Genomic DNA, 12,320 nt, shown 5'->3' with positions numbered 1-12,320 from the left:
ATATTAGTGACATATCCAAAGGTCAATAATATCAGATTAGGTATTGATATTGAGGTGTTTGTCATTTTATAGCTACTGTATATATATATATATATATATATATATATATATATATATATATATATACATATACATATACATATATATATATATATATATATATATATACAGTAGCTATAAAATGACAAACACCTCAATATCAATACCTAATCTGATATTATTGACCTTTGGATATGTCTCTAATATGCAGACAACTTTGAAAACCAATTTAACCCTTTACAGCTATTTAACTCTTTATAATTGTTGCTTCTTTTAAAAAGTAGAGATTTCTATTAAAAATTACAAAACTGATAGATGGAAATAATTTCGGAGAGAAGGATGATTAGTGCCGGTCATTGTCGATACTTTGGATTATCCAAAAAAAACCCCGTGGTTTATGAATTTAACGCGTTTCAGAGCTGCCTTTATAAGGAAAAAGAAAAACACAATCATACACTGATTTGGGAAAATATAAGTGACGATGTGTAACAGTAATAAATTGGCAGATAAGCAATGTAAAGTGGGTGTCTGTTTCCTATACGTTGCGAGTTTGCGCCTCCCCTTTTACTATCTGGGATTTCCAGTGGAGTTTACCTGTGATAGGCATCGTGGACTCTAGACATGAGCATGAAGCTTCCGAGAATTCTTCTTTTTCTTTCGTATTTGACAACAACAGGTAAGTTAGGAGGTTTTACCGTTTCACTGCATTTCTAAACAATGTTTTGTATTGATATTTTATATCACTTAGATGTTTTTTAAATATATTTTTCAAAAATTAACATGTAGAGTGTTTGAATATTTGCTACACTTCTCTTGTCTTTTAGGTGCTTTTCTTTTATGTAAAAGTTGCTGGCATCTTAGTCACCTGCCGTGCAGCGAGCCGTACATCTCCTGTCCTTCTGATAATGTCTGTGTCGCCGCTTTCACCATCGTCAACCTAGGTATGTCTGAAACATAACTGTAAAAAACAGTATCCACAAATAATCTTCAATAAAATAATTTCTTTATTATTCCATATAAAGTTTTAAAAACATAGACATAGACCGGTCCACGGATTTCGAGAAGACTTGCTGTTAATCATGACAAAACAATCCTGTAACTAACAAATCTAAATAGAGAATGCAATATCATGACAAGCAAGAAAAAAATGCCTTACAGGAAGGGTGTAGCAGAGTCATCAATTAGTGAACATGCAAATTTAGTCAGCTGCACATTTTTTATTCTTTTGATTGGGATTTTTACCTTCAGATTCAAGTTTGTCCAATTGGTGCTGGTTTCCAATTTGTATATGCCTTGGTGAAAGGAAACCCACTTATATTTGCTTGTCAATCCTTTCTACCTTACCATCATTTGGTAAGTAGATATATCGACAAAGTGATTTTTGTTTGCTCAGAGACATTTAGGTTAATACAATTTATATGTGGCTTGGTGGGAGGTAACCCACTTATCTTTGCCAACTCAATCCTTTCTACCGTACCATCATTTGGAACGGTAGATATATAGATGATTTGTTTTTTGTTTACTTGGGGGAAATGTAGGATAATCCAATTTCTATATGGCTAGGTTGGAGGAAATCCACTTATATATGCAAACTCAATCCTTTCTACCTTACCATCATTTGGTAAGTAGATATGTCGACAAAGTGATTTTTTTTTGCTCATGGAAATTTAGGTTAATACAATTTATATGTGGCTTGGTGGGAGCAAACCCACTTATCTTTGCCAACTAAATCCTTTCTACCGTACCATCATTTGGAACGGTAGATATATAGATGATTTGTTTTTTGTTTACTTGGGGGAAATGTAGGATAATCCAATTTCTATATGGCTCGGTGGGAGGAAACCCACTTATATTTGCCAACTCAATCCTTCCTAACGTACCATATATGTTACGGTGGATATATCGATGATTTTTTTTTCTCTGGGGAAATTCAGGATAATTTAATTAATTACTTTCTGATTTTTTTAAATAACAATCAAAATAATTTGCAATTTACCACCATTGCACATTTGTCCTCCATTTCTTTTTTGGATGTGCTCCTTGGTGAGAACTCAGGCAGAGCGCTACCGACAACTGGTAAGTGGTAACTCTAGTTTACATGCAAGGAGTCTACATTCCACCTGCAGCTTGTGCTCTCTTCCTTCTGGTAAATTTACCAACCCCTGGCTTCACTCCATGCTGGATATAGAATTTCCATTCAGATTGTTTCTGTTAAGCAGAGGTTTTCATTCCTTTAGCAGTGGTGCAGAAACCTCCTGGAAAAGATATTGGAGCCCTTTTATATCTGTTGTCTTGCTTGAGTTGCCTGTGTGTTTGATTGCTCTCCTGCCTCTTCACACCCTTGAGGGAGAGGGGGGACATCTAGATGAGTCATATCCAGTAGCTTAGCAAAGTGCAATACCCAGGCATCTCCATTTTCAGGGGTAATCTTGGGGACAGAGATAACCTAGGGACCCCTAGGGACTTGCGTGATAACTTCAGGCTGCCATGCATTCTAGGCATGCTCTAGGACTGGTTGCAGCCTCCAGAACCGGGTCCCCTTTAATGTATGGACAGTAGAGTGTCTTAAGCTCCTTTTCAGAAAGATCTGAATTTTATAATTCAGCTGTATGATAATGCAGTAGATGTGAAATGTTGCATTAGAAAGACTGATCTTTGACTATCAGGAAACTAGTATAAAAGCTGAAAGAAGCGGAGCGCAATAACGCAATCCGGAGTACAAATATAATGCAGAGAGTTGGTGGTGCTCACCTTTAAAATCGTGTGAGACACAGCTACAAATTCATCTCGCTGGATGCTGGCGACCATTGGATTAAGCAATGAGGGATTAATTGATAAAGGGTTAAACCCGCACTGCCTGATGAAGAGAAATGAAACAGGATTCTTTTGGTGTGGTTTATTAGTCTTATGCATTTCAGGACAATCTAATTTCTTCCTCAGGGATAAATCACAAAAGAAATAATCAAACACATTGGGTCCAAGTAGAGCTCCTTTCTGAAAAAAAAAAAAAAAGAAGCAGATATCGGATGATACATCACAGATGCATCATACGTGCAACGTGACTTTGGTGGGCAGGGATGATAATAACGTTATAATGCAATAAAAAGGTAGTTACATAGGTAAATGTAAAAATCAAGAGCAAGAAAGAAGAATATGGGAGTCAAAAAATGTTTTTCAATTAATAAATATCAGAATGGAATTGAGGGGAATCGAATAAAATTAAAGGGGTTTTCTACATGCACAAAGTTCATTTTAATCAATAGATCTTGGATTAAAAACAAATTCCACAATTGGGTTTTTAAAAAAATGTTCCTATGCGGAGATAATCTTATATATGTGTCCCTTCTGTGTACTAAGTAATGGCTGTGTCTGAATGTACAGGGACATGGTCTGATCATACCACATCTCCTGGCCAGGGAGGAAGGAAACGAGTATACAAAAATGACAGCACAGGATCACAAATTATTCTTTCTGTGAGGTAAAACATTTCCTGCCTGTATTATCACAGGAGTGAGATTTTTTTTACCACATCTGCAGCCCTCTAAGTTCATCATAAATCAAGTTATGGACACATGAGCTCAGCAGCAGGCAGTAGCTCCTGTATAACTGATTTGATTTTTGATGAGCTCAGGAGACTGAAGAAACTGCAGAAATTCTTGTTCCTGTGTTAAAACAGTCGGGGAAATGTTTTACCTCACAGAAAGCAGCAGCTGCAAACCTTAAGCTATGTTGACTGTAAAATAATTTATTTTTTCTTTCAGTTCTGCATAGTCAGGCACAGCAATTAAGCCTGGAGGCTGAGGCTCAAGTCTGGAGGCTGAGGACTAGTTTGCTCCTTTAAAAAAGATGTGATGGACCCCTTTAATAATAAGTGGTGTAATAATGATACTATTTTGTCTATTGTTCACAGGAGGTACTGTCATGCCAGAATATTCAATTACCTGTGGAACAAAAGACCAATGCAATGTAACCGGCAGCTTGTCCTTCAACCATGGCACTGTGCGTACAGGAACTTCATGTTGCAGCACGGACAACTGCACCCCACCCCATCCTTCCCGTAAGCTTCCTACATATGCTCTACATTCTAGATTTTCTCTACTGCTTATTTCAGTTTTGCAATTATATAAATATTACAATAAACATTTCAACCACTTGAATCAGTCATGGTCTGACCGACGGGGGAATTCTCTATAGGGTAACTGTGCAGGAGGGTCCCCCTACATCAGCAGTTCTTGGTGCAGCACATTTAATGAAATGTATACAGTGAAAAGCAGCATCTCATCATATCTTATCATGGATTAGCAGACCACTATGTTAATTATTATATAGATGCATAAGCAAATTTGTGAACAAGGGTCAGATAACTGAACTGATGGCCTCTAGAACCAGTGCAACTGGTGGATCCTTGACATACTAGTCCGACACTGTCTATGCATATCTGAGTGTGACATCTAAGTGATACATTGCTTTTTATATCTAATTCGCTGTAGTACCCGGTGTTGCACGTGATAGCAACTGTCTCTCTCTCACACTCTCCCTCTCTGTCTGTCTCTCCCTCTCTGTTCCTATGACTTTCTCTCTCTATCTCTGTTTGCCTCTCTCCCTCTCTGTCTGTCTCTCTCTCTGTCTGTCTCCCTCTCTGTCTGTCTCTGTTTCTCTCTGTCTGTTTGTCTCTCCCTCTCTGTCTCTCTCTTATCTCCCTCTCTGTCTCTCTCTGTCTCTGCCTCTCCCTCTGTCTTTCTGTCTTTCTCTCCCTCTCTGTCTCTCTCTGTCTGTCTCTCCCTCTCTCTCTCCCTCTCTGTTCCTATGACTTTCTCTCTCTATCTCTGTTTGCCTCTCTCCCTCTCTGTCTGTCTCCCTATCTGTCTGTCTCTGTTTCTCTCTGTCTCTCTGTTTGTCTCTCCCTCTCTGTCTCTCTCTTATCTCCCTCTCTGTCTCTCTCTGTCTCTGCCTCTCCCTCTGTCTTTCTGTCTTTCTCTCCCTCTCTGTCTCTCTCTGTCTGTCTCTTCCTCTCTCTCCCTCTCTGTCCCTACGACATGACTCTCTCTCTCTGTTTGCCTCTCTCCCTCTCTGTCTGTCTCCCTCTCTTTCTGTCTCTGTTTCTCTCTGTCTCTCTGCCTGCCTCTTTACCTCTCTGTTTGCCTTCCTCTCTGTCTGTCTCTCCCTCTCTGTCTTTTTCTCAGTCTGTCTGTTTCTCTCTCTGTCTGTCTCTGTCTGTCTCTCTGTCTGTCTCTGTCTCTCTCTCCGTCTGCCTCTCTCTATGTCTTTCTCTCTCTCTGTCTCTCTTAATCTGTCTCTCTCTATCTTTCTCTCTGTCTGTCTCTCCCTCTCTGTCTGTCTCTCTGTCTGTCTCTGTCTCTCTATCTCCCTTTGCCTCTCTCTGTCTTTCTCTCTCTTTCTGTCTCTCTCTCTTTCTCTCTGTCTGTCTCTCCCTCGCTGTCTGTCTCTCCCTTTCTGTCTTTTTCTCAGTCTGTCTGTTTCTCTCTCTGTCTCTGTCTCTCTATCTCCCTCTGCCTCTCTCTGTCTTTCTCTCTCTCTGTCTCTCTCTGTCTGTCTCTCAAGCTGTCTTTCTCTCTGTCTGTCTCTCCCTCTCTGTCTTTTTCTCAGTCTGTCTGTTTCTCTCTCTGTCTCTGTCTCTCTATCTCCCTCTGCCTCTCTCTGTCTTTCTCTCTCTCTGTCTCTCTCTGTCTGTCTCTCAAGCTGTCTTTCTCTCTGTCTGTCTCTCCCTTTCTGTCTTTTTCTCAGTCTGTCTGTTTCTCTCTCTGTCTCTCTATCTCCCTCTGCCTCTCCCTATGTCTTTCTCTCTCTCTGTCTGTCTCTTAATCTGTCTCTCTCTATCTTTCTCTCTGTCTGTCTCTCCCTCTCTGTCTTTTTCTCAGTCTGTCTGTTTCTCTCTCTTTCTGTCTGTCTCTCTGTCTGTCTCTGTCTCTCTATCTCCCTCTGCCTCTCTCTATGTCTTTCTCTCTCTCTGTCTGTCTCTCAATCTGTCTTTCTGTCTGTCTCTCCCTCGCTGTCTGTCTCTCCCTCTCTGTCTTTTTCTCAGTCTGCCTGTTTCTCTCTCTCTGTCTGTCTCTCAATCCATCTGCCTTTCTCTATGTCTTTCTCTCTCTCTGTCTGTCTCTCAATCTGTGTCTCTCTCTATCTTTCTCTCTGTCTATCTCACTGTCTCTCTCTTTTCCAAATAAACACTAAGACCACCACCTTTAACCCTAGAATGCATACCTGGGGCCTTGCAGGCCTGCTAGGTCATTTGTTTTCTATGGTAGATTGTTATGCTTGCGCGTTCTAGGGTTAACACTTCTTTTACAGCAGTCTGCCAACCTGTTAATAAGCCCCTAACCACCTCAACATATCAAGTAAATACATTTTATAACCCCCTAATATAGTGATGACCAGTCCAATAGCGTTTACTGGTCTTGCTTGGCGCCTCCTCTCTCCCCCATCAACATCCTTCTGCCATCATGTGGATAATGGCACTGATGTCATACCCCCAGTGCCCCCAATCTCGTACTTTGCTCTGCCATGCTGAGGGCAGAGCAAAGTACTATAGGGCAAATGCACTGGCTGTGCTCTTTTAGGTCTTTTCAGCGCATGCGCATTACAGTACTTTATTCTGACTTCAGTAGGGTGGACCAAGATTGGAGACGCTGGGCGGATGATATTGGTCGCAACATCCACATGATGGAAGAGGGAGGAGAGAGGAGTCACTCTATTTCTGCCTTCAGTCCCCTCCGACAAAGTGGGGGAAACCTAACAACATGTATGCAGTGAGCTCCTCCTAGTGGTGACTGCAGACGTACCAAAATTTTGGAAAAACATGTCTATAAAAAATTTATCAAAATAGAAAAAAATCAAGGGTTTGTGAAATACTTTTTCTCATCACTGCTTGGATAGATTTTTCCAAAATTTTTAAAAAAATAATCCAGGTTGTCAGCCGCAGGGAGTGATTTTGAGCTAAGTTACTCTAGAAATGTAAACGGAACGTGTGAATGATCCGGAATGAAAATGGAGAATAAACACAAAGCTCTCATTCTTTTTTCGCTGCTTTTTTTTCCTAGTGCCAAATCAAAGTACACAAAAGAATGGCCTGACGTGTAGAACGTGTGCAACCGACAAATCCGACTATTGCTACACGTCGGAGACCCTTGAGTGCACCGGAGAGGAAACCAAGTGTGGCCGCATGGCGAGGACATTGTCTGGTGGGAAAATTCTTTCCTCTAAAATATTAATTGATGTATTTATTTAGCAATAATATTTCTAAACTGATTTACAAGGAATCTGTCTTGTCCGTTTAGCCCACAAACGGCACTTCAGGGGCTCTCAGAGCCATATTTCAGTATTCCAAATCTCTGCAGCTATTAACAATGAAACATTTTTATATCCTCACTCTTTAGGCAGGACTTGTCCGATGAGACATCGGAGTAGTGGAGATAAGTAAGGATGAGTGGGCACTAGTGCTCGTTACTCGAATTGGGCAAGTTGGATGCTCTGATGGCCACATCTTGAGTAACGAGTATAATGGAGGTCAACTAATGTTGCGCATTTCGGCTCTCCACACACATACAGCTAGTCGAAAGCAGAGCATTTCCCGGTGAGGGTGAGCTGTTTCCACACATTGCATCTGGACACGTTAATTTTTCCCCCAGTGAGAGCCATTCGGAGACTGGAAGTAGCTATCACTGGGGTGCCCAATCCCATTATTCACTGAAGGGAGTTGACTTTTTGTGTCAAATCTTTCATGAACAAGACATCCGAGCACCGTGATACTCGGCCGAGCACCAAGCGTACCTGAGCTCCCTGATGCTCGATTGAGTACCCGGCAGTGACGAGCACGCTCGCACATCACTAGAGATAACACAGAAGACAATCACTTCCCCCAAGGTCAAGACTAGCCAGGGAAAGAGATGACCCATTGGAGTAGTCTTGGCATACATTGAGCAGAGATCTATGGCGATCTGCGCACACTGAGTATGTGGTTGCAGAAATTCCTGCATCTCCTGGCAGAAAGATGCCATGCATTTTTTACCCATTTTCGGTACGTTTTTCATAATGAAATCAATGGGTGAAAAACGCAGGGAAAAATTCACCAATAATCTAAATGCCACAGATTATTTTCTGCACCAAATCTGCATCTCCTGACAGAAAGACGTCATGCATCTTGACACATTTTTGGTCTGTATTTGGAGCATTTTTGCCTTCTTGCCCTGATGGAGCAGCTCCGGAACTGAGCATTTCTGGCTGCCTGCTGCCGTTGCTGGCACCGAGAACAGCTGATTGGCGGGGGTGCGGAGTGTCGGAGCCCGGCCAATCTGACATTGCTGACCTACCCTAAGGATAGGTCATAAATGTAAAAGTAGGGGACAACTTTTTTTAGTCCGATGGCATAACTTTCATTAGGCCATACCTAGTCTGAGGGGAGTGCTGGCAGGAAACTAGCCAGGTCTTTCACCGGGAAGGAACAACCATGGGAAGGGCAGTCTCCAGTCAAGGAAACCGCCTATGCCAAATCATGGTATCCATCCACAGACAGCTGTTTCGGGGTATTTAACCCTCATCAGTGTGGAGTAGGAAACTGGCTAGTGAGAGCAATGCCTAGTAGAAGACTACATTGGTAAGGATGGTTGACCTTGGGGAGATCAACATCCAACACCGCGGAGACACCATCACGTGTTTCTCAACGCAGTGACACTAGAACAAGGCCCCCTGGGAAAATATGCAAAATAAGAATGCCGCGGAGACACCATCACATGTTTCTCAACACTGTTCTAGTGTCACTGCGTTGAGAAATACGTGATGGTGTCTCCGCGGTGTTGGATGTTGATCTCCCCGATGTCAACCATCCTTGCTTATGTAGTCTTCTACTAGGCATTGCTCCCACTAGCCAGTTTCCTACTCCACACTGATGAGGGGAAAATACCCCGAAACAGCTGTCTGTGGATGGATACCATGTTTTGGTGTAGGCGGTTTCCTTGACTGGAGACTGCCCTTCCCGTGGTTGTTCCTTCCCGGTGAAAGACCTGGCTAGTTTCCTGCCAGCGTTGAGAAACATGTGATAGTGTCTCCGAAGGCTTTCTTGTTTTGAATATTTTCCCAGGGGGTCTTGTTCTAATGTCACTGCGTTGAGAAACACGTGATGGTGTCTCCACGGTGTTGGATGTTGATCTTCCCGAGGTCAACAACGATCCTTACCTATGTAGTCTGAGGGAAGAACACCAAAAAGTGAGTTCCTACATCATATTCCACCCCTTGGACTCTACATTCGATAATAACACCATGCATCACTTTTATCAAAATTATTCCTTTAAACATGTGAATATTATTAAACATATGAAGATCCATGTCATCTTTTTAGATGTCCTATTTTTTTAATGGCGGCAGTTTTTTTTTACCATACATTATTATTCTCCAGGTACGGTAAACTTGAAAGACACCATCCTAGGCTGCAGCACCAAGAGCTTCTGTGATTTACTTGGTAACCAAAACACTATCATCGACGGGTTGTACGTGGACATGAAGATGTATTGCAGTAATGCGGCTAACGACCTCCATGTTGAATATTTGGTTTCCATATTTACAGCCTTTCTGACCAAATTCATGTTTTAACGGAAGCTTCAATTGAGATGATTGTGAGTGATTTTGATAATATGTTATGAAGACGTTGTGGTATACAGTGACAAATCCTTCCAAGAGCCTAAAGGAACCTGAAGGACACAGAATCTAATCATCTCAGCCGTATCTGGGGGAGTCCACAACAATTCTGCCTTGTTATTTATTTTATCGATTGTCATATGACTGGTGAAAATTGTTGACTTTTTGCATGATCCAAAATCCATGTCATTGCATTTTCTTCCCAAATTATGCATACTCTGTAATAAATTATAATGTATATCATAGAGCTAGAAGTCTTAAGGCACTTGTGTTGACTTCAATGCAACGGATCGCCATTGGCCAAGGATCATGCTGGAAATTAGTGTATGGCACTAGTGGGAAAATTCTTTCTGTATACAATATCCTTTCTGCGTAGACAAAAGAGATTTTATAGGAGTATGAAATTTTTGGTATTTCCGTAATAGAACCCAAGAATGTTAGGTTAATACAAGTGTAGCGCCCCTGAGCCACTTAGGGCACTACTAGGAACTGCATCCTCACGGGGATGCATGGCCTACCCCCAGGAACCTGGAACACCAGTGCCAGCAACAACACCTAGACACAGGGCCGGATTATAGGCGGGGCAAGCGGGGCTCCAGCCCAGGGGCCCCTACCAAAAGAGCTTCTAAGGGGGCCCCCACCACCAGGGCCATACTTGTCAGCATTTTTTTTTTCTTCACACCCTCTCCCCCTCCGTAAAGACAGTCTAATAAATCAGCTGTGTTTTCGGAGGGGGGGGGGGCGCGGTGGACCGGTATTTATTTGTATCTGCGTCTTTAAGACGCAAAAACAACTGCGGGCACAGGACGCTGAATGACCCCGGAAGTACCAGCGATTGCACTTCCGGGGTCAGAGGTGTGCCAATGAGCTCCCTGCTATGTGCTGCGGCCGTCATGGGCGTGCCCAGCGAGGGGCGGGGGGGCACCTGCCCCCCCCTTCCTAGAAGCAGAGGCACGGTGTAATGGGCCGCTGTATGTGCAGCCACGCTCCTCCGCAGTGTGTGCATGCAGGCCCGACACACTAGCTGCAGCAGGAGAAGGAGGCAGCGCTGTGCTGTGCCAGCTCTGCTGTGTACAGTGTGCCCGGCATGCACACAATGCAGAGGAGCGCAGCGGAGCCGGAGCCGGTGCTCGCAGCTTCCTCCTTCTTCCTATTCAAATGTATTTGCGTCTTTCAGACGTAAATACATTTGAACAGCGCGCCGGGACTGGGCCCCGCCCCCGACGTGCAGCAACGTGATGAGATCAGCACCTTGCCACGTCATCATAGTGCTGCGGGCGCCGGCACACGGGACATCAGATGGTAAGCGCTCCATGAAGGAGCCGAAGAGACAGGTTTAATTAATGATGATGAGTGGGGAGGGGCTGAGGACACATAACGGGGAACATCTGTGAAGGAAGTGGAACACAGCTTTGTGACAGGCAGAGGGGGGGTACTGTATTCCGAGGGAGGGGGGGAGGCAGAAGTGTGTAGGGATGGGGCAGTGTGATTTGTGTGTGTAGGGGGTGATGAGGGTTGCATTGTATTGTGTGTGGGGGGAGAGGTAATGGGGGGGTGCATTGTGTGTGTGTGTGTGTGTGTAGAGGCGATGGGGGGTGCATTGTGTGTGTGTGTGGGGGGGTGATGGGTGGGTGCATTGTGTGTGTGTGTGTAGGGGGTGATGGGTGGGTGCATTGTATGTGTGTTTTGTGTGGGGGGAGTAATGGGGGGTGCATTGTATTTGTGTGTGTGTGTGTGTAGGGAGGAATGGTGGGTGCATTGTATTTGAGTGTGTGTGTAGGGGGTGATGGGGGGTGCATTGTGTTTGTAGGGGGTGATGGGTGCATTGTGTGTGTAGGGGGTGATGGGGAGATGCATTGTGTGTGTGTCAGAGCTGTGTGTGTGTGTGTGTGTGTCAGAGCTGTGTGTGTGTGTCAGAGCTGTGTGTGTGTGTGTCAGAGCTGTGTGTGTGTGTGTCAGCTGTGTGTGTGTCAGAGCTGTGTGTGTGTCAGAGCTGTGTGTGTCAGAGCTGTGTGTGTGTCAGAGCTGTGTGTGTGTGTGTGTCAGAGCTGTGTGTGTGTCAGAGCTGTGTGTGTGTGTGTGTCAGAGCTGTGTGTGTGTGTCAGAGCTGTGTGTGTGTGTGTCAGAGCTGTGTGTGTGTGTCAGCTGTGTGTGTGTCAGAGCTGTGTGTGTGTCAGAGCTGTGTGTGTCAGAGCTGTGCGTGTGTCAGAGCTGTGTGTGTGTGTGTGTCAGAGCTGTGTGTGTGTCAGAGCTGTGTGTGTCAGAGCTGTGTGTGTGTGTGTGTGTGTGTCAGAGCTGTGTGTGTGTGTGTGTGTGTCAGATCTTTGTGTGTGTGTCAGAGCTGTGTGTGTGTGTCAGAGCTGTGTGTGTGTGTCAGAGCTGTGTGTGTGTGTCAGAGCTGTGTGTGTGTGTGTGTCAGAGCTGTGTGTGTGTGTGTCAGAGCTGTGTGTGTGTCAGAGCTGTGTGTGTGTGTGTCAGAGCTGTGTGTGTGTGTGTCAGAGCTGTGTGTGTGTGTGTCAGAGCTGTGTGTGTGTGTCAGAGCTGTGTGTGTGTGTGTCAGAGCTGTGTGTGTGTGTCAGAGCTGTGTGTGTGTGTCAGAGCTGTGTGTGTGTGTCAGAGCTGTGTGTGTGTGT

General features: G+C 44.0%; 1 protein-coding gene across 1 annotated transcript; it reads left to right on the top strand.

Moving 5' to 3' along the window:
• Positions 1–645: 645 nt before the first annotated feature.
• Positions 646–9,930, top strand: LOC142256585 (uncharacterized). The gene is made up of 5 exons (XM_075328341.1): positions 646–715; positions 864–980; positions 3,950–4,096; positions 7,098–7,238; positions 9,449–9,930. The coding sequence occupies exons 1-5, from the start codon at positions 661–663 to the stop codon at positions 9,640–9,642; spliced, it is 654 nt and encodes a 217-aa protein (XP_075184456.1). The 5' UTR covers positions 646–660; the 3' UTR covers positions 9,643–9,930.
• Positions 9,931–12,320: the final 2,390 nt, after the last annotated feature.

This window comes from Anomaloglossus baeobatrachus, chromosome 11 (genome assembly GCF_048569485.1).
Source record: "Anomaloglossus baeobatrachus isolate aAnoBae1 chromosome 11, aAnoBae1.hap1, whole genome shotgun sequence".
Taxonomy (NCBI): Eukaryota; Metazoa; Chordata; class Amphibia; order Anura; family Aromobatidae; genus Anomaloglossus; species Anomaloglossus baeobatrachus.
Note: the sequence above shows the minus strand (reverse complement) of the source record. Positions and strands in the feature narration are given on the sequence as shown.

What these genes read in the sequence shown, in the direction of transcription:
- LOC142256585 (XM_075328341.1), top strand. Translation starts at nt 661, where the DNA reads ATGAGCATGAAGCTTCCGAGAATTCTTCTTTTTCTTTCGTATTTGACA. An exon ending in TTTCACCATCGTCAACCTAG is followed by an intron (nt 981 to 3,949) that starts GTATGTCTGAAA and finishes TATTGTTCACAG; the next exon opens with GAGGTACTGTCATGCCAGAA. An exon ending in CACCCCACCCCATCCTTCCC is followed by an intron (nt 4,097 to 7,097) that starts GTAAGCTTCCTA and finishes TTTTTTTCCTAG; the next exon opens with TGCCAAATCAAAGTACACAA.